This window comes from Phacochoerus africanus, chromosome 15 (assembly GCF_016906955.1).
Source record: "Phacochoerus africanus isolate WHEZ1 chromosome 15, ROS_Pafr_v1, whole genome shotgun sequence".
NCBI classification, from domain to species: Eukaryota; Metazoa; Chordata; class Mammalia; order Artiodactyla; family Suidae; genus Phacochoerus; species Phacochoerus africanus.
The window spans coordinates 61,097,945-61,120,181 of NC_062558.1; the positions used below are offsets into that span (position 1 = coordinate 61,097,945).

A 22,237-nucleotide genomic window follows, 5' to 3' on the forward strand; every position below is an offset into this window, starting at 1 on the left:
AAACACTTCACAGTTTTTCTCCCTTCTCAGCTTGGACCAGGGAAGGAACACTTTTCACTTCCCCAGATTCAGGAAAAGCCAGCGTGCAGATGCTTTCCGTTCCAGCTACTGGAGGGTCAGCCCCACCTGTGGGACTCGAGAAGGGCACCAGGCTTCCTAGGTTCATTCCCGGGAAACTCGGACTCCTGCGGTCCGCTGGGCACTCACATCTGGTACCTCTCGCCCTCCAAAGGCCTCCGCCGCGGCCACGCCCCGCGGCTTGGCGCTGCGCTTTGACGTCATCACCGAGCGCCCTGCCTGGTCTCTCCCGCCATCCCGGACACGCCCCGCGGCGTGGCGCTTCGTTTTGACGTCACCACCGTGTGCCTTCCCCGCCCCGCAGGTGTTCAAGCTTCAGCCCCGCGGCGGCGACAAGCGCGTTTCTTGTCGCTTCTCTCTGCCAACATGTTCCCGGCCGTCTCGTCTCCGCGGACCCCGGGGCCAGGGGCTCGTAGGGGACCTCTGGGGGGAGTCGGGCCAGGCTCCACGCCCCGGGCTACCAGCAGGAAGGGTCTGGCCCTGGGGTCTGCGGTCAGCTCCCCGGTGCTCTTCTCGCCCGTCGGCCGTCGTAGCTCGGTGAGCTCGCGGTAAGTGATCGTCCCTGGTTTAGTTCGGCGACCGATAGGCTCACTGACCTCCAGAAGTCACTGGAACCGGGGACGGCATGGGGGACGCCTCCTCCACCCTTGCTTTTTATTTCAGCCTCCTCGAATTCATCACTTCTTCGCTTTGCACTTTTCTTGAAATTACCTTTGTATGTAGGTAAAGAACAATTGGATTTGATTTAGTGGCTGCGTACCTCACTTAGTACTCTGTGATCGGCCTGGTGTAGGTCACTTAGGACCTCTTCATCTGAAATTGAGAAAATGATACCTGACCTGAGCTTTCGAAAGGAGTCAGTATGAAATGCTACAATTCACATGTAAAGTGATGGTGGGAATGGGGACCTGAAACCCTGCAAAATCATTGTATATGCCTAACATAGTGCCATTAGTATTTGCTAATTGGTAATTAAAGGTATTTTAGCTACAGAAGTTAACTTTGTGGCTATATTAATAGGGAAAAGGCTTTCCATAAACAGTGAAATAAGAAGAGCAATTGTGTCAGGAGTTCCCTTTGTGGCTCAGCCATAATGAACCGGGTTAGTAACCATGAGGTCCTGGATTCCATCCCTGGCCTTGCTCAGTGGGTTAAGGATCCCGAGTTGCTATGAGCTGTGGTTTAGGTCACAGACGCCGCTAGGGTCTGGCATTGACATGGCTGTGGTGTATGCCAGCAGCTACAGCTTGGATTCAACCCCTAGCCTGGGAACTTCCATATGCCTCTAGTGTGGCCCTGAAAAAAGACAAAAAAAAGAATAGTAGTTGTGTTACCAAATAAAAGCATGGCTCACCAATCTGCATCACTCCTGAAACCATGCTCTGCATCCCCCCCTTTCATAATTAATCTGGAATTTTAGAACATGCTGTCATGTTTCTTGAGTGATTTCCTTTGAATTCCTCTATCAAAAATGAATTTTCCTCTTCAAGAAAGTGGTAATTTTTTTTTTTTTTTTAAGGGCCGAACCTGAGGCATATGGAAGTTCCCAGGCTAGGGGTTGAATTGGAGGAGCTGTAGCCACCAACCTGCACCACAACCACAGCAACGCAGGATCCAAGCTGCATCTGCATCGGCCACCAGCACCACAGCTCATGGCAACACCAGATCCTTAACCCACTGAGTGAGGCCAGGGATCAAACCCTCATCCTCATGGATGCTAGTCATTTCGTTAACTGCTGAGCCACGACGGGAACTCCAAGAAAATGGTAATTTTGAGTTTTGAACTTATAGTTAAGATTTATCTATAGAAGTTTGCGATACTTTTTTTTTTTGTCTTTTTGTCTTTTCTAGGGCTGCATCGGCAGCATATGGAGTTTCCCAGGCTAAGGGTCGGATCGGAGCTGTAGCCGCCAGCCTACGCCAGAGCCACACCAATGCCGGGTCCGAGCTTCATCTGCGACCTATACCACAGCTCATGACAAGGCAGGATCCTTAACCCACTCAGCAAGGCCAGGGATTGAACCTGCAACCTCATGGTTCCCAGCCGGATTCGGTTCCACTGCGCCACAACAGGAACTTCAAGAAGTTTGCAGTACTTTAAAGGAGAAATGATTTTTAGAGACTACCCTGTATCCTTTTTAAAAATCCTCTTTTGCATTTTACAAATGCTCTTTTAGTGGTGGCCTTGTCATTGTTTTCTACTCCTTTTGAGAAAAATCAGTGCATAAAAGTCACACTTTGTTTTTAAAAAATTTCATCTTACCTTTTGGTGATCCTTTAAGAAAAACCTTTGTTGTAGTACTCTGTCAGGAAACACTGCTCTCAACTACTCTCTGCGTCTCTTTGTTTAATCCTGTGATAAGACATAGAATATGTTTTATACTGATTAATTGACACTGTTTTTCTGTGAATGTTAAAAAAGAGAGAAGGAAATACAGTTTCTACTGCCACATCTGTTGTTGACCAGGAAATAGCATCTACTCACGACCCTATTTAATTTCTTGATTTGGATTATATAGAGTTGGTAGATTATTTTAATTCCAGATCTGATGGGAAGTTAAAGATAATCTAACCCAATGTTTGTAAAACTTTTTTGACCACAATGTATGATAAACTCTATATTCTGTTTTTCAGAAATGTTGATTGAGACCCCCCAAATGACCTATAATTTGGAAAACGTATTTCACAGCTGAGGAAGCAGAGTTATAAAGAGTTTACATGAATAGATCATGCATCTAATTAGTAGAGATAAAAATCTGAAGCCAAGTATTCCTAAATCCTGTCAGTCTCTTTTTAATGAACAATAAATTTAACTACACAGTATACATGAGCCAGAGTTTTATACTTCGTCTTTCTTTGTGCTTATTAAAGATATTTTTTCTTTATTGTGACAATATAGTCATAAAAATTGTAATGGATAATGGAATATTTTAAGGTGTGGGTGAAATAACATGGTCTCATTTTTTTAGAGGAACACCTACACGCATATTCCCACACCACTCCATAACTGAGTCTGTGAACTATGATGTGAAAACGTTTGGATCTTCTCTCCCTGTTAAAATCATGGAAGCCCTAACATTGGCTGAAGGTGGGTGTCATTTTCCATTTGCCTCTGTTAGCAATTCAAAGCGAAGCCTAGGTCTGGCACAGAGATTGAAGTTTGTGCTTCGTCTGGTATACCTGCATTTCAGTGGGGAGAAATAGATAGCCTGTTAAAGTTTACATTGTATTTGAGAAATATGATAAATTTGAGAAGCAGAATGAGTTCATTTTAGCACAATTAAAGTAAGTGTTTATGGTTGTATGTACTGTGTGTGCAAGACTCAATCCAACTCAAAAGTTGATTGAGTATATGAAGTTTACCTTTTTAAAAAATCCAAAAAAGTACTGCCTCGCATTAATGGGTTTGATAATGCAGTAAAATAAAGTTTTGCCTCCATTCTTCTGGCAGAGAATTAGAGGAAGTTTGGAAGGTGCAGTCACCACAAGCTTCAGAAAGACTGCTAAGGATGAGAGCTGGTGTGACCGGCAGAGCAAAGTTCAGAGGACCCTGCCATGTTCTGGAATAGTATTTTTCAAACTGGAAGGAAGTGACTGAAATCAGTTTAGTGACAGATTGCAAAATATCAGAGCGCTTCTCATTTTGCTTATTTTATTTAAATTGTGCATGAATGCACCGTGATATAAAACATATGACATACTGTGAATGACAGTCAGTTTAAAGTACTCCACTCTACAAGAAGGAATATTTCTCATCAGTGTGAACTAGCACATCTTGCCTATAAGTCCATGGGATCTTCAGATGCAATTAAGACAATTAAATTTCCACTAATCTCTGTCATGCATTGTTCCTGTTTTAAATATATATTATATTTTCTTTTCCCATCTAAAAATTTTAGCTTAAATTACATCAAAACCTTTTAACATACTTCTGGCTTATGCCACTAGGTCATGTTAATAAATAGTACAGGGCCTCAGAGGAGTCTAGAAATCAGGATGTGTAAACTGAAGAAGTGTGTAAACTTGAAAAGATCTCTTCCTCACATGGAAACTTCCAGGTGCTAGTCACTTGGTGTGCTGGGTCAGGGTCCTCCAGGGGTCACCAGTGGAGGGTTTGGGGCTGCTGCAGTGTTTTCAGGAAAAGAAAGTACTGAGCAGTTAACACTTAGCCTAGGTATGATTTGATATTTTAGCTTGTACATTATCGATGCCTTTTATTTTGCCCTCCTACCCTGACTTGAAGCGAAGAGCAAAGCCCAAATTAATGAAATTTCTAGATCTGTTAATACATTTACACGGGTTTACCCCCTACACTTAGAGCAGTGGGTAGTCCTCCCATATCCACAGGCATGTGCTCCAAGACCCCCATTGGACACCTGAAACAGGGTAGCACCAATCATAGAATACTCTGTGCTCTCTTATGAGTAGTAGGAGGCTGTATGAATTGTCAGCATCACTTCTCTGTGCTTTGCAACCACATTTATAGTAAAATAGAGTCATTTGAACTCAAGAACTGAGATGCTGTGAATCTGATAACTGAAGACCACTGCTAAGCAACTAATGTGAGGGTAGCGGGTGTGGCATGGATACGCTGGACAAAGGAATGACATGGTCCCCATCGGGACAGAGCAGACAGTATGAGATTTCATCACAGACTTAGGTGTTGTTTGTTACCTCTGGAATTTTCTTTCTTTCTTTTTTTTTTTTTCTGTCTTTTTGTCTCTTTTAGGGCCACACCTGTGGCATATGGAGGTTCCCAGGCTAGGGGTCTAATCGGAGCTGTAGCCGCAGGCCTACGCCACAGCCACAGCAATGCACGATCTGAGCCTCGTCTGTGACCTACACCACAGCTCACCGCAACGCCGGATCCTTAACCCACTTATCGAGGACAGGGATTGAACCCATGTCATCATGGATGCTAGTTGGGTTCATTAATCGCTGAGCCACAACAGGTACTCCTTTAATATTTGGGACTGCAGTTGACCGCGGGTGCCTAAAATTATGGAAAATGAAACTGAGGATAAGAAGGGGTACTATATACTAATTCAGCTAATTAATTACAGACTAATTATTAATTTGGTTCCCATATAATGAAGCAGTTTATCCTACTTTCAAAGAGCTCTTATTTAAAAATCCTGTTCTTGGAGTTCCTGTTATGGCTCAGTGCTAACGAACCTGGCTAGTGTCCATGAAGGCAAGGGTTCAATCCCTGGCCTCGGTGGGTTAAGGATCAGATGTTGTCATATAGCTGTGGTGTAGACCAGCAGCTACAGCTCCAATTCAGCCCCTAGCCTGGGAATTTCCATGTGCTGTGGGTGCAGCCCTAAAAAGACAAAAAAAAGGAAAAAATAATAAATCTTGTTCTCTTGAAGGAAAATAATTTTTCCTTGAAATGTTTCTGTATTTAACGAGAGGACCTATTATTTGTGTTGCTTTATCAAAATAAAATTATGAATGTTACTAAATATTATAAAAAATAAGAACTGCTTATAACAAGAATTAAGAAATAACAAACCTAGGTCCAAAATACCTTTTTTGGCTTTAGATATATTTCTAAAAGTGATAGTCTAAGTTAAACAGATCTCTGGAATTCCCATCATGGCTCAGCGATAATGAACCAGACTAGTATCCATGAGGCCGTGGGTTTGATCCCTGGCCTTGCTAAGTGGGTTAAGGATCTGATGTTGCCATGAGCTGTGGTGTAGGTTGCAGACACAGCTCGGATCTTACATTGCTGTGGCTGTGGCATAGGCTGGCAGCTACAGCTCTGATTGACCCCTAGCCTGGGAGATTCCATATGCCACCGGTATGGGCCTTAAAAAAAAAAGGTTAAACGGGTCTCTTGTTTTGGATATTAGTAACTCTTGAATGATTGAAGAGTTTTTTGTTGTGAGTTAATCTTGTGTGGGGGTATGGAGGTATGTATGTGTGTGGTGATTGGTTTTATTTTTTGCCGAAGAGCAAGGTAGTAAAGGAGTTTTTGGTGTGAGGAAATGTAAAGTTTTCCCTATTCATACTGTAAGCTGAATTATGTGCCTCTTTTTTTTTTTTTTTTTTTAGTTGATGACCATCTGACAGTTCACATAGATGAAGGTGGATGGGCTTGTCTGGTCTGCAGAGAGAAACTCATCATTTGGAAGATTGCTCTGTCACCTATTTCCAAGGTGCTGGCTCTTTAGAGCTGGAAGGAGATGGGGGAGGATTCCTAATTGGCTCTGAGTTTTACCCTCACTTTTTAGAGTTGGTGAAGGACCATAGTTTGAATTTACTCAAGCATTATGGATTTGCATTTTCACAGTGGTAGGAAATACTGAGAATGCATACACGTCTGTGTATTGGGAAAAAGCTTTCTCCCCATCATGATTTTTTTGTCTTTTAGGGCCACACCTCAGCATATGAAAGTTCCCAGGCTGGGCGTCAGATTGGAGCTACAGCTGCCAACCTATGCCACAGCCATAGCAATGCAGGATCCGAGCCATATCTTCGACCTACAATGCAGCTCACAGCAATGCCGGATCCCCAACCCACTGAGTGAGGGCAGGGATCAAACCCAATCCTCATGGATACTAGTGGGATTCGCTTCCGCTGCACCACAACAGGAACTCCCTCCCCCATCGTGATTTTAAACAAGATCTATTTTTTACGTTTAGTAAAATTAGAGACCTTGATTATTATTATTATTATTATTTTTGGTCTTTTTAGGGCTGCCTCTGGGGCATATGGAGGTTCCCAGGCTCGGGGTCCAATCAGAGTTGTAGCCAGTGGCTTACACCACAGCAACGCTAGATCCAAGCCATGTCTGCGACCTACACTGCAGCTCATGGCAACACCAGATCCTTAACCTACTGAGCGAGGCCAGGGATTGAACTTGGCGTCCTCATGATGCTAATCAGGTTCGTTTCTGCTGAGCCACAACGGGAACTCCGAGACCTTGAAATCTTTAATGAGTGTTGTGCTAAGCAGTCTTTCTGATGAAGTCTCAGACTAAATGTCATCCACATCCATGCAAGTTAATGAACTGAGTTGATTTCTATGAAGATAGGAATATGTTTCACTGCATCTACTGAATAATGCTTAGTAAAATAGGAAAATGATACCAGTTTTTACACTAGTTTACCTCTCAGTTGTCAACTTCTCACACGGTGGGTGGTCATTGGTACGTCCACTCCTTTATTCTCAGCAACCTCTTGTTTTGTCTGCTCTGGATCAGGCATACTCTCTGCCCTCTCGTGCTCACTGTACCCTTGTTCCACTGGGACTCGGTCTCCTGCTCACCTCAACTATTCCTGTCCACTGGCCCCTCTCCTGCTGCTGCCTAGAATACCGTATTTGCAGTTAGGAGCCTGGGTGAGGGAGAGGTCCTGTGGGGGGCATCCTGAATTAGCAGAGGAAGCCCAATATTTTGCTGAGTCTAGGAATATTTTCTGGATGGCTTGGTGTACTTACTCTAGTCATGCTCATTTTAAATGTCAAGTAAACAAATCAAGATTAGACTGGGAAAATTCTGTGGGAAGCCTATAGAATCATTTCTTTCAACAAATAGACTTTTTGGTTTGGGGAGAGATTGAACTGGTTGTTATTAAGGGTCTGGTCTAGCTGTTAAGTGTTCCTGATTTTGTATCACTTAATATATATATTTTTAAATTACTGAAATTGATGATAAAAGCCTGATCAAAAAGATTTGAGAAGAAGAATATTTGTAGAATGGTATTTCCATCAATGAATTAAACTCTAAAATATGCAAACAGAGGAAATAGTGACGTCAGGTGCATATTCAAAAAGTTGGATTTGACATGAAAGATTTTTCTTCTGTGGATTTGTCCCATAGCTGTCTGTTTGCAAAGAACTTCAGCTGCCACCAAGTGATTTCCACTGGAGTGCTGACTTGGTGGCTCTCTCGTATTCTGCTGCCTCAGGTGAATCACATTCTACTCAGGTAGGTGACTTACATGCTTATTGAAGTACTTTTTGCAGGGTGGGGTGTGCCTGTGGCATGCAGAAGTTCCCCAGCCAGGGATCAAACCCAAGCCACAGCAGTGACAATGCCGGATCCTTGGCTTCTTGGTCACTGGAGAACTCCAAAGTACATGTTTTTAAAGTAAGGGAATTCTAAAATTGGAGGAATCATCCAGCCAGACTCTGAAACATAATTATAAAGCCACAGGAATCAAGACAGAGTGGGAGTTCCCATTGTGGCTCAGCAGAAATGAACCTGACTAGTATCCATGAGGATGTGGGTGTGATCCCTGGCCTCTCTCAGTGGATTAAGGATCTGGCATTGCTGTGAGCTGTGGTGTATGTTGCAGATTCGGCTCAGATCTGGTGTTGCTGTGGCTGTGGTGTGGGCCGGCAGCTGTAGCTCAGATTCAACCCCTAGCCTGGGAACTTCCATATGCTGTGCACGTGGCCATATAAAGGAAAAAAAAAAAACAGGGCACAAGACTTGAACAGACACGTTGCCAAAGAGGATATAAGGATGCCAAATAAGCAGATGAAAAGATGTTCACATCACCGGCCATCAGTGAAATGAAAATTGAACAAGTGAGACATCACTGCACATCTAGTGCAGTGGCTAAAATAAGAAGTACTGACACTTCCAAGTGCTGACAAGGAGCAACTGGAACTTCATATTGTTGCTGTCAGAAATGCAGAATGGTGCAACCACTTGGTTTTCTCTTTCTTACACAGTTAAAATATGCTTGCCATATGACCCAGCAATTCCATTCCTGGCCATTTATTCTAGGGAAATTAAAGCTTATGTTCATGCAGAAATAGTACACTCATGTCATAGCAGCTTTACTTGTGATGGGCAAAGGTGGAAGCAATCCAGACATCCTTTAGCAAGTGAATGGATGGATGAACTGATTTGTCTGTAGTGTGGATGACACTGAAGAGGCATGAGCTGTTGATTATCCACAGCCTGGATAAATCTCAGTGATATTATGCTCAGTGAGATAAGCCAGTGTCAGAAGGTTATATTCTGTATGGGTTTGTTTGGCATCTTCAGAAAGATAGGACAAGGATGATGGAAGTAGTGATGGCCAGGGGTTAGGATGGGAAGGTGTGACTATAGGGAAAGCATCAAGGAGTTCTGGGTGCTGGTGGAACTGCTCTGTATCCTCACCATAGTGGTAGTTATGGGTCTATCTGTGTTGTAAAATCCATACATCTGTGAGGAGTTCCCCCTGTGGCCCAGTGGGTTTGGGATCCGAATGTGGTGGCTCAGGTTGCTCTGGAGGTGCAGATACTATCCTTGGCCCCACGCAGTGGGTTAAGTATCTGGTGTTGCCTCAGCTGTGGTGTAGATCACAGCTGCGGCTCAGATTCAGTCCCTGGCCTGGGAATTTCCATATGCCTTGGTGTGGCCAAAAAAGAAAAATTTGCAGAACCGTGAAACTAAAGGGCAGAAACATCGATTTTACTGTATGATAATTAACAAAGAAAAGGAGTTTTTATTTCTGATTTCTGGTAATTAGTAGTACGTCATCCCGTTTTCTTTACATTGGTGTTGTCAGACTTCCAATTTGGGGTCCTTCTTTTCTTGTGATTGTTGAGTTCGTGATCTTGTTTTGAGGCTGTTGCTGTCATGGTGGCCACCAGAGAAGGATCCATCCGCTACTGGCCAAGCCTTGCTAGTGAGGACACCTACACAGAGACGACCGTGGACTCAGGAGGGGATAAGACTTACAGCTTCCTAACAGCCGTACAGGTATATGACGGGCATTCTTTTACATTTACTGGAAAGCCATGATGAGGCCTCTAAGGGGGATTTGAACAGATCACACAGGCCTGTGGGGCTGGTGGGAGTAAAAAAGCAAGAAAGGTAAGGATCTAGGATTTGAATCCTTAGACAAGGGGAAGCCATGCTCATGGGTCTCTGAAATATCAGTAGTGCATAGTAGCCGGTCGTTTTCATTTCTTTCAGAAACACCTTATGGGAGTGACTTAGAAATTTTGACATGAGGAGTGGTTTATTAATACATACTCTGCAGGTTTACTAAAGAAATAGAATCTGATACTTGATTCGTTGAACCTACCTTATGGTGAACTTATAGCTTAAAAGTCAGAATTTAAGAAACTTGCAATCAGAAAACTTCAACAGTTTTTCTGTGTAGAATTAATAATAGTAAGTGAATGGATTCATAAGTAAGTTATTTTAATAAAACAACAGTGTTCTTTTGGACTTAACGTACAGATGATTTTCCTAGTTATAAGAACAATTTCCGTTAATTTTCTTTTCTTAGTCTTAAATGCCTAACTGAACTAATTCCATGATATTTGTTCACAGGGAGGAAGTTTTATCTTGTCCTCTTCAGGAGGCCAGCAAATTCGCCTGATCCCTGAAAGTTTAGGAAAGATCCACCAGCATATCCTGCCTCAAGGGCAAGGCGTGCTTTCAGGAATTGGTCGGAAGGTTTCTTCTCTCTTGGGAATTTTGTCTCCTAGTAGTGATCTCCTAGTAAGTTGACGAAAGAACTCTTGTCTTACAAGTGTCTTTCTTAGTGAAATCAGTAAATTTCCTGTGAAGTTTGTATTGCCTCTCTCTGACCAGTGATGTACATGAGATGGGGCCTTTGATTTTTCCAGTGAAGTGGAAATGATGATCAAATGAGTTCATACTAACCCTCTTGCATACCCTCTAACATTAATATTCTTAAATCACACAGATTATCTTAGAGGTACATTCTTTAAGTTAAAACTACAATGTAAAATTATAAATGTCTAGTTTTGCTTTCTAGACTTTACCAAAAGTATGTTCTCCACTCCGTCTCCTCTAGCTGTCTGCGTGGGTGACCCAGGTCTGTGTCGGCAGGGCTTCTGCCTCAGTTTCCCAAGGAATGGAAGGAGGATGATGGGAAGGAACAGGTGTGGGGCACCTGTTCCAGGTGTGAGCCAGGTGCTCTGTGCTTGCTGTCTTGTGTGATTACTAGTGGCCTATAGTGTAGAGAGCTTTATCTTTGATTTGTGGGTGAGGACTGAGGACATGGCCTCAGTGAGGCTACAGACCACTCAGTAGACTCATTTCCAGGCCTTTTGGAATTGAGAGCTTTTTTTTGACTGTGCTGTTCCCTCTGTTTTCAGTTTGCTGTCATCATCTGCTTCCTTAAATTGTCTTTGAACCCAAAGCTTAATGTCTAAAAACAAATTCCTCCTGTTCTCTTCTTTCCAACTGACTACAAGTTAACATACAGAGCTCATTTCTCTTTTGACTTCTCTATTTCTGAGGGCAGCATCACTCTTTTTGGAGACCCAGGTATAAAACTATGATTTTTTTTTTTTTTTTTGGTGTCTCCCTCTCCTGGAGCGATGATCTACGAGGTATTCTAGGTTTTTACTTCTCCCACATTTCATTGCAGCTCCATCTTCCTGCTTCTGTTGTTATGCCCTAGTCCACACTCTTGGTAGATTTCCCCTAAACTCTTGGTGCCAGCCCACTTTATTCCCTGGGAGCGCCTTCTATCCCATTAGTGGCCAGAGTCATAGTAGCAGGAGAAGTGGAGACATTTAGGGTTTTAACTCAAAACAGTCATGTGTACCCAACGAAAAGAAACACATCTATACTGCAGAAGCAAGTATATACTTAAAAATAACACACACGTACCTGCCAGGTTCCCTTTCCTATGACACATCTCTTGCACTCAAAAGCCATTAGTATTATCACCCTTGTTTACTAGGTTCACAAACTCCCACTTGAGCCTCTGCTCTGTGTCCCTGGTTTTTCACTAAACCCCATTTTTGCTTCTTTCCTAGTTATTATCTGCATTTCAATTTAGCAGGACCACTGCTTGCTCACTACCCTGTGACTTTCCCACCTCCAACCCTGCTCTTCGTGGACCTTCTGCCTTTATATTTCTGCCTATGGAAATCTTCCTTCCTTTCAAGGTCTATTTTAGGATCACTCCTTCTTTTGAGTCCTAAATGAAGAATTCTGTTTCAGGATTACTAATCAAGTAGTTATAAAATACACTAAGTTTGAGTTTCAGAGAAATAGTTCATTAACATTAGAACTTAATAACCTATAAACTTTTTTCTTCTCTCCATACAGCTTTCAAGTGTCCTTTGGGATAGAGAGAGATCAAGCTTTTATAGCCTGACAAGTTCAAACATCAGTAAATGGGAATTAGATGATTCTTCAGAAAAACAAGTACATAGTTGGGATATAAATAGAGTCCTGAAGGAAAACATTATAGATGCTATTTGGGTAAGGAATAGTAACATTTGTTTCTAATTCACAAATGTAAAGTTTTAGCCGTCACATAAGCAGAAATGGAGTATTCAGTCTTTAGATATTGGCATTCATTGATGCACTTAATTTTTAAAATGCATGCAGTATTCATTCAATAACAGTTTGAACTACTGTGGTTGAGGCACTTTACTCAGTGCTGAGGATATAAAGTGGAAAGAAATGATTCCTGTACTCCAGTAGCTTACATTACTGATGTTTTCATCTAGGGATCTGAAAGTAACTATGAAGCTATTAAAGAAGGGGTCAACATTCGGTATTTGGATTTGAGGCAAAACTGGTAAGCAGTTCATTTGTCATAAAGAATATGGTAGTTGTTTGGAGAAATAAGTTGATCTTTACTATAAAATGATGAGCAGTCTTGCTCTCTGTTCTTCTAGTGCCTCTAATGCTAACCTTATAGTGTGATGCCTTACTAAATGGTTTGGTGTTATCTAATGATGCTAATTCATTTGAGAAGTCTAGGTGCTTGGCAGCCTTCAGCTGTGTGTCACATTAGCTCTCTGCCCTAGCTAGGGATGCAGCTTTTATGCTGTCACAGCTGGAGCTCCTTGTTTTTCTGTGCTTAATTAGAGCTGTCTTACCCACTGTGTTGATTTGAAGTGGAGTGTTGTTTAGTCTTTAGCTTGGTTTAGTATTTTTAGTTGTTAGTAGAGGGTGCTTGCCACCCTTTTAATATTTCTGAGACTTGAACGAAAGCTGCTAAAAAATGTACTAAATATTGTAGAAGGTTTGAGATTAGAGACCATTTAATTCGTTTGGGGGCAACAACTTTGATAGACTTAAGAGGACCATATAAATCTTAAGATGAAAAAAGTTTGTTTTCACATATACATGAAAGCCTCATTTATGGAAACTCACCTGGGCATAGATTGGCCTGAGAGCTGTGCTTTGCCCGTCCCTGTGTTTAATGACTTGTTGATCTTTTTTTAAGTCAGATTTATTGAGTTACATTTTACATACAGTAAATATTTTCCACCCTTTTTAGTGTATAATTCAGTGAGTTTTGACAGATGCATAGTCAGTTAATTGTAACCATAGTCAAGATACAGAATAGTCCTATCACTCGAAAAATTCCTTTGTAATCAACCCCTCCCTTCTCCACTTTCAGCTCCAGGCAACCACTGATGTGTTTCCTGACCCTGTACTATACATGGAACCATATGTTATGAAGCCTTTTGAGTCTGGCTTCTTTGATGTAGCATAATGCACCTGCTGCTTATTCAGTGCTTCCTTCCTTTTTACTGCTGAGTAGTAGTCCATTGCATAGGTTTACCAGGGTTTGTTTATCTGTTCAGCAGTTGAAGGATATTGAGTTGTTTCCAGTTTTATGCAATTATAAGTAAAGCCACTAGAAACTTTTGCACACTGATTTTTTTGGTGTGAACACATGTTTTTATTTCTCTTGGGTAAACTTCTAGGAGTGGGTTTGCTAGGTTACATGGTAAGTGCATATTTAACTGTAAGAAATTGCTAGGCTGTTTTCTGAAGAGGCAGTAGATCTTTCTTTTTCACTGATTAGTGATGGACTTCTGATTTTGGCTGCGGCATGGCACCTAGCAGACAATCCATGTCTCGTCTATTACTCTCTGATAGCAGTGGAAGATAATGGCTACCAAATGTCAGATGCAGTAACTGTAGAAGTCACTCAGTATAATCCACCTTTTCAGGTAAGATATCTGTCTGTAAGGTTTTTTTTTGTTTTTGGTTTTTGTCTTTTTAGGGCTGCACCTGCATCATATGGAGGTTCCCAGGCTAGGGGTCAAATCGGAGCTGTAGCTGCCAGCCTATGCCACAGTCACAGCAACACCAGATCCGAGGTGTGTCTTTAGCATACACAACAGCTCATATCAGTGCTGGATCCTTTAACCCACTGAGTGAGGCCAGGGATTGAACCTGCGTCCTTACAGATGCTAGCCAGATTCTTTTCCACTGAGCCACAATGGAACCTCCCTGTCTGTAAGTGAAATTACACAGTGACAATAACATACTGAGTTATTTTTCCTAACTGTTGCAGGGCCAGATTCTTTGAGAAATTCATCCGCTGGCTCGGAAATACATTTTAAATTGCTAGTTTGGGGGCATTGGATCCTGTCTGCCATGCTAAACACATTCCTTTCCCTTGGATTAGCTAAAGAGAAGTGGGAGTGGAGCGCCTGGCAGCAAGTGTGTTTCTCCTGCTCCCACTCTGTGAAGGGATTCTTGTTTCTTTATCACTGAGTAGAAAGAAAATGCTGACCATGAACTGCAGAGTGAAAAATAAGGAAGGAATCTGATAGGAATTGGGCTTTGGTTTCACCCCTGCAAATTACAGGGAACAAAAAAACCATTTTTGCTCAGAGATTATATTGGAGGCAACTACATTAAATACTCATCAAAGTTCATGTAAACAATTAGAAGGTAAGCTCTCTAATTTTAAGCTTCTTAATGGCAATTGAACATTGTTTAATAACTATGATGTTTGTAAGGAGAGGTCTTAACTGCTGTAAATTCATTTCTTTTTTTTTTTTTTTTTTTTGTGGCTGATCCCATTGTGCCATGGCAGGAGCTCCTAAATATTCATTTCATTAAACTTTGTATAGTATCTAATTCTGCAGCTCCAATTTGACCCCTAGCCTGGAAACTTCCATATGCTGCAGGTACAGCCCTAAAAAGAAAAAAAGAATAAGAATTCTGCAGAATTAGGAGTTCCCATTATGGTGCATCAGAAATGAATCCGACTAGGAACCATGATGTTGTGGCTTCAAACCCTGGCCTCACTCAGTGGGTTAAGGATCTGGCGTTGCTGTGAGCTGTGGTGTAGGTCACCGACACGGCTCGAATCCTGTGTTACTGTGGCTGTGGTGTAGGCCAGCAGCTGTAGCTTCTATATGACCAGCCTGGGAACCTCCATATGCCATTGATGTGGCCCTATAAAGCCAAAAAAACAAAACAAAACACACCAAAAAACCTGCAGAACCAGAGTTAAGTGAAATGGATTTATAGGATTTCCTGCTGTGGCACAATGGGATCAGCAGCATTTCTACAGCTCCAGGAGGCAGGTTTAATCCCTGGCCTGGCCCAGTGGGTTAAAGGATCTAGTGATGCTGCAGCTGTGGGTCAGATGTGATCCCTGGCCTGGGAACTCCATATGGAATTGGAGCTGCAGCTGCCAGCCTTTACCACAGCCATGGCAACATAGGATCTGAGCCACATCTGTGACCTACACCACAGCTCACGGCAACTGCCAGACCCTTAACCCGCTGAGCAAGGCCAGGGACCGAACCCACAACCTCATGGTTCCTAGTCGGATTCATTAACCACTGTGCCACGATGGGAACTCCTTTTTTTTTTTTTTCTTTCTTTTTTGTCTTTTTGCAATTTCTTGGGCCACTCCTTTGGCATATGGAGGTTCCCAGGCTAGGGGTTGAATCGGAGCTGTAGCCGCTGGCCTACACCAGAGGCACAGCAACACGGGGTCCGAGCCGCATCTGCAACCTACACCATAGCTCACGGCAACGCCAGATCTTTAACCCACTGAGCAAGGCCAGGGATCGAACCCGAAACCTCATGGTTCTTAGTTGGATTCGCTAACCACTGGGCCCCAACGGGAACTCCTAGTGAGATTCATTTCTGCTAAGCCACAAAGGGAACTCCACTAGTCAGTTTCTTAACCTGCTGACCCACAACAGCAAATCCAGAAATTTTGTTCTTAATATGACTCTCATGGCTGAATGCTATAAGGAAGTCTTTTTATTTGGCCATTTATATGAAACAAATAAACCTTATGTGCTCTGACTATATAAGCGAAATATGCTCAGTGTTAAAATTTTTCAGGCAAAGGGTATAAAGAAAATGTGAGAATTAAAAAATTATGGGATTCTGCTTTTAATATTTTGTTTGTAAAAAACATTTTTTTTTTTGTCTTTTTGGGGTTGCAACTGCGGCATATAGAAGTTCCCAAGCTAGGGGTTGAATTGGAGCTGTAGCTGCCTACCTACACCACAACCACAGTAATACCAGATCTGAGCTGTGTCTGCAGCCTACACCACAGCTCACAGCAACACTGGATCCTTAACCCACTGAATGAGGCCAGGGATCAAACCTGTGTCCTCATGGATACTAGTTGGGTTTGTTACTGCTGAGCCACAACAGGAACTCATGTAAAAATTTTTTTAATAACAGTATATTCTTTTTAGCTTTTGTCATTTTTATTATTCAATCAGATCTTATTTCTATTTCAAATTTCATATGTGAATAAGTTAACTCAGTGTTCTTGTGCTTGATATCTAGATAGTGAGGAAAGAAACAAAATGTTTATCAGGAGTTGTTTATAAGTATTTGTCAATTCTAAAATAAATAATGAACTAATTCTTTATTTTCTTTCTCACATTTGCTGTAGGCTTTTAGTTAAAGTCTTATCACCTTGGAAATGTTTTCAAAATTTGCTAATTATTTGCAACTCAGCAAATGATTTCTCTAATTGATGTTCGTAAACTTATTCTGTTTTATAAGTCATCTTATACTTAGTGTTTAGGTTTTCACAAGGATAATTAGTGAATATTACCATTTTTGTGAGATGGTAGATGAATTATAAGATCGTACAAACAAGTATTTTTGTTTCAATTCTCATTGAATCTTAAATTTAATTTTTAGTCTGAAGACTTGATTACGTGTCGGTTGATGGTCCCAGACTTTTCAAACCAGACAGCCTATCTGTATAGTGAAAACTCTGTCTATGTGTGCTCCACGGGAACTGGGAAGTTTTCTCTTCCTCGGGAGAAAATTGTCTTTAACACACAAGGTATGGTAGCAGTTTGAGGAACCAGGACTAGTGAACTCATTAGGCATTCCAAGCAGTCTTTGTTCTCTTAAGTGTTGCTTCAGGCATGATACCCCTAAGTGTTACTGACACATTCAGTACCACATCTGCAGTCGCGAATGTTGCAGCTCAACTGAAAAACCAGAAAGATGGTAGAATTCCCAAACTGTTATATTTATGGGCAAAAAATAGTAATGTTTTTCCCTGAAGAGGCCAGAGGAAAGAACTGATGTTAAGAGAAGTAACTGCTTGTTCCTCGTTAGTACTAGTGACATATCCTGAATTGATGTTCTTTGAATAAGTGTATCCAGAGCCCTGGGTAAGAAGAGTCCAGGTGCTGATCTCACTTGGGGTGATGGGGTGGGGGTGGGGCTGGAATGGGGGCCAGACCCAGCCAGAAGCGAAGAAAGCCAAGCCCGTAGTCTCAACAGGATCCTTACCTGAAGAGGTTGAGCAAAAGGCACAGTCCAGGTGAGGCAGCAGGATGGAACCCAGATGCTGTAATTCTCTAGTCCCAGCACAAGAGCTACATCGGCAGTGGGATGCTGTCAGGGACGGAGCAAGCTTAGACATTCCTTCCCTGTTGCTTACTCAGAATGTGAAGATAGAATTGGGCGAGAAGATCTGTCCCATTGAAAAGCTGTTATTCAGAGTTTTGCAGAAGGAGCAGTTCTCTCTTCCAGTTCACTGTGCTCACTGCTCCTGCAAGGCTAGTTTTATTGTCCTCAAGTTGAAGGTCACAGCCTCCTACTCCAAATGGTAATGAGCTCTTGATTTTGGATACAGGCTTACAGAGCTGAGTTCAGAGTAGGAGTAATGCAGTAAGGGCTGTCAGGATTTCCCGCCCAGGGGAAAGTAGTTTTTGTTATGTAGACTTGATTGTGTATCTTTTTTTTCCTCATAGGAGACAGTATTTTAGGAGCTGGTTCCTGTGGTGGTGTTCCTATCCTTTTTTCTAGAAACAGTGGATTGGTGTCTATTACTTCAAGGGAAAATGTGTCCATATTAGCAGAAGACCTTGAAGAGTCACTGGCATCTTCCATTGCTGGGCCAGGCAATGAGGTAACGCAGTTCCTTGAGAGGCAGACATTTTTGTCAGGGTGTTTCTCACAATTGCTTAGAACTGGCGTTTTAAAAGAGCTGTGATGAGTCCACTCATTCTTGTATCCCCCTCATCTCCTTTGGCTTCTTTTGCAGGAGCAACTACCTTTTTTTTTTTTTTTTTTGCTTTTTAGGGCTGGACTTGCCACATGTGGAAATTCTCAGGATAGGGGTCAAATTGGAGCTGCAGCTGCCAGTCTATGTCACAGCCACAGTATTGCTAGATACAAGCTGCATCTGTGATCTCTACCACAGCTCATGCAATGCTGGATGCTTAACCCACTGAGCAAGGCCAGGAATTGAACCTTCCTCCTGATGGATACTGGTCAGTTTGTTTCTGCTGAGCCACAACAGGAACTCCAGAAGCAGCTACTTTTAAGGCCTTTAGCTCTTTCTTTTGGTATTTTCCTCCATATTTCTAGGTACTCTGTATACATTGCTATCTCTTATTCACCAGTTTTAGTCATCTGTTGCTCTCCTATTATGAAAGCTGAGGACTTGGGGTAACTCATACCTCTCTCTGCTTTATTATCCCAGTATAGTTTATTTTTCCATTATAATTAACAATGTGAATATTATGTATAATCCAGAGAACAGTATTGCTCTGATTACCTTTCGTTTAGTGTAGAATCAATTTTGTGTGATCCTTGGTGTGTATAATTGCCTAATTTTGTATTTGCTTACTTCTCTTTAATACCTGGCTCAATCTTCCCAAGTCCTCTGGAGGCCCTGTAAGTGCCTTTCAGTACAGCTTTGCCCACAGGCAGGTCTCTTTGAAGCCCCACCCCTGCTGTTCTCCCAGAACTTCCCTTTCCTTGTCCTCCGGTTCTCCTCAGAACCTGTCCCTACACCACACAGGTCTGCGTGCTCCCTGCCCTGTCACCTACCCCACTTCTGGGTTCCACTTCCTTTGTTGTAGTTGGAACCACAGTTTGGGTGGCAGTGTTTCTTTTTCTTCTTGTTATTCTATGAGTTTTTTTAAGGGGTGGGGAGTGGGGTAAGGACCATCAATTTTTTTTTCCCTCTCATCTTGAAACCTGAAACACCCTGAGTCATAAGATTTTTATCTTCTTTTATAGGAGCTGCAAAATTAATATTGTTTGGGGTAGTTTCCAAATATATAGTATGTGAAATATATAGGCAATTTGTGTAATTAAAATTTAATTTGTTACAGTTTCAACAGAAAGTAATGTTTTTTTAAAACTTTTATTCTTTTGTTATTGTGGTTTTGGTACTGTTAGATGCTCTGAAGCTGTCTTACAGTGTTCCATTTCTTTTAAGTTTCTCTAAGTTTTTCTTTAAACCTGAAATCAACCATAATGCTTAGAAATATACTCTATGCTGAGTTGTATAAGAGTAAACCTAGGCCACAATAAATAAATAAATAAAAATAAAGTTCCCTGGTGGCATAGCAGTTAAGGATCTCATGGTGTCATGCAGTGGTTGTCGGGCGTTGCAATGACTTGGGTTCAATCCCTGGCCAGGGAACTTCCAAATGCTATGGGCTTGGACAGAAAAAAAGGAGTAAACCTATAAAAAGGTATTGCTTGTGGTGAAATCCCCAAATCACTTTACTCACAATGTAATCCCTGAATTATATATGTATTTTCTATAGATTTTTAGTTGATCATTTGCTGTGTTTTATCTTGTTTCAATAAGTGTCTTGAGTATATTAACCATTGGTATAGAGACTACGGTAAACAGCTTGTGTGTCTGTGTTGTTGCTTTTATAGGTGGGTCCAGTTTTTAATCTAATAATTAGGAGTATACTTATACCTTCATCTCTAAATTATAGTTTACTGTTTTGCAGAGTGTGGTTTTTGAGACCTCTACGAAGAATGAAACTATTGCCCACGAAGATAAAACCAAATTGCTAAAAGCTGCTTTTCTGCAATACTGCAGGTATAACAAGTTTTTTTAGTTATGGTTTATCTGATGTCCAAGGACACATTTTACTGACATTTGCTGCTTATTTGTTGACTAGTGGAAGCAAGTTTAAGGGAATGAGGCCATCAAGGAGAAATGTTTTTCTGAGCTTTAGCAGTTGAACAAACCATTGTTCTGAGCTTAGTTAGCCACAGGAGGATTCCAGCCAGGCTAGGAAAAACCCATGATGGAACATACGCTCTCAACTCAATGGAAACAGTGTCCTGTTAGAAATGGAGGTCGTGGAGTTCCCGTTGTGGCACAGTGGAAACGAATCCGACTAGGAACCATGAGGTTGTGGGTTCAATCAACTCCCCTTCGTGGGCTGAGGATCTGGCATTGCCGTGAGCTGTGGTGTAGGTCCCTGGCTCGATCTGGTGTGGCTGTGACTGTGGCATAGGCTGGCAGCTATGGCTCCAATTGGACCCCTAGCTTGGGAACCTCCATATGCCACTGGTGCAGCCCTAAAAAGTAAAAAAAGAAAGAAAGAAAGAAACGGTGGTTGTGAAGCTTGGGGGCATTTTTTATGTATAACATAAAGGCACTCAAGTTGCATACAGAGGGTTTCCATTGGTGTTGAATGGGGACTGGACTCGGCTAGTTGAGTTTTTTGTGTAGATATCACCATAGAACTTAGGGCTTATGTAATACAGCTCCTGGGCCCACAATCTGGTTGGTTGTGGCTGGGCTCGGGTGGCGTTTTTCCAAGTGCCGTCTGGCCTAGCTCATGGTGTGTGTCAGCTGCTTGCTGTCTGGCCACACTTGCTTGCATTTCAGGGACCTCAGCTGGTCAGCTCCATCTGCGATTCATCTAGCAGACTTGCCTGGCCTTGTTCACACACCTCAGGGTCCAGAATAAGTACAAGAGAAAGCCTCACCACACTGTTGTTCTCAAATCTCTGCTTGGGTACATTTTTAAAATCCTACTGGCCAAGGTGAGCCCCATGGGGGGAAACACTCACGGTGCAGGTGCGCACAGGGGTGGGGAAGCCACTACTCAGTCTGACACACTCGCTGACCCAGTAAGGCCATTTCAGTGTGCCCTGCACATACACTTTGTATATTATTATGCATCTGGTACCATCCTTAAAGGTATATTTATATTTGGACACTAGGAGAATTTTGATCCAGCCCTTGTTCTCCCCTGATTAGCCATGTGAGACTTTGGGCAGATTGCTAAGCATTTCTGGGATTCTAGTTTAGCAGATCTTTATTCTGAAGAAGTGACTTGACTGCAGTCATCTCCCCCTTCTTAACTCATGATCCTGTAATTCCCCTCATGGTAGAGCTGATAAACAGAGGTTCCCTCTCAGAGGAAGGGTAACAACAGTGAGACAAGTTGTCGGCTGTCAAAATGATCTACTCAGCTTACTTTCTTGCCAGAAGAGGGCACCATTAGATAAGTTTTTTTTGTTTCTGTTTTTAATCTCACTCTGTTGCATGGTGTTCAGTGTGACTGCCAAGATTTGAATTAATACTATGATTTTATCTAGTATAAGTTTATCCTTTAACAATTATGTCAGGCCTGTGGCATCTCAAAAGTGAAATGGTAATGGAATCATTGTATTAGTTTCCTGTGGCTGCTGTAACAAATTGCCACCAGCCAGGTGGCTTAAAACAGTAGAGGTTTGTTCCCTAGCAGTCCTGGAGCCCAGACCTCCAGAGTGAACGAGCCAACAGGGCCCTGCCCTTCTTAAGGCTCTCGGGAAGGAGGTTGGCTGTCCCTGTCCTGTTTCCTAGCGATTCCGGGTAGTTGGCTCCCCTTGGCGTGTGTAAGTGTCCCTCAGTTGTCTCCATTGTCACCTGGACTTCTTCCCTGTATGTCTGTCTTCACATGTCCTTCAGAGAGTGACATCAGTCACTGGATTTAAGGCCCACCCTAATCCAATAAGACCTCATCATAATTGACCATATCTTCAAATACCTTCTTTCCAAATAAGGTCACATTCTGAAATTCTGTGTGGCATGGATTTGTCACTTCTAAATGTTTCACTGGGGAAGATGACTAAGTATGAAAGGAGATCCCTGAGCTTAAGTGCCAAGAGCACACCTTTGGAACAGTGTCATTGGGCCTCTAACACAACTGA

At 42.2% G+C, this 22,237-nt stretch overlaps 1 protein-coding gene across 2 annotated transcripts in view; it reads left to right on the forward strand.

The window, feature by feature from the left end:
* The first annotated feature begins 340 nt into the window (after positions 1-340).
* Positions 341-22,237, forward strand: part of NUP133 (nucleoporin 133) — a 55,304-nt gene continuing 33,407 nt past the window's right edge. For both annotated transcript variants that reach the window (XM_047760359.1, XM_047760360.1), the window contains exons 1-12: positions 341-626; positions 3,048-3,166; positions 6,139-6,242; positions 7,907-8,014; positions 9,653-9,787; positions 10,367-10,537; positions 12,125-12,280; positions 12,532-12,602; positions 13,845-13,992; positions 16,958-17,105; positions 18,028-18,185; positions 20,035-20,126. In XM_047760359.1, coding sequence (XP_047616315.1) covers positions 445-626; positions 3,048-3,166; positions 6,139-6,242; positions 7,907-8,014; positions 9,653-9,787; positions 10,367-10,537; positions 12,125-12,280; positions 12,532-12,602; positions 13,845-13,992; positions 16,958-17,105; positions 18,028-18,185; positions 20,035-20,126 — 1,592 coding nt within the window. In that variant the 5' untranslated portion in view covers positions 341-444. The remainder of the gene's footprint in view (positions 627-3,047; positions 3,167-6,138; positions 6,243-7,906; positions 8,015-9,652; positions 9,788-10,366; positions 10,538-12,124; positions 12,281-12,531; positions 12,603-13,844; positions 13,993-16,957; positions 17,106-18,027; positions 18,186-20,034; positions 20,127-22,237) is intronic.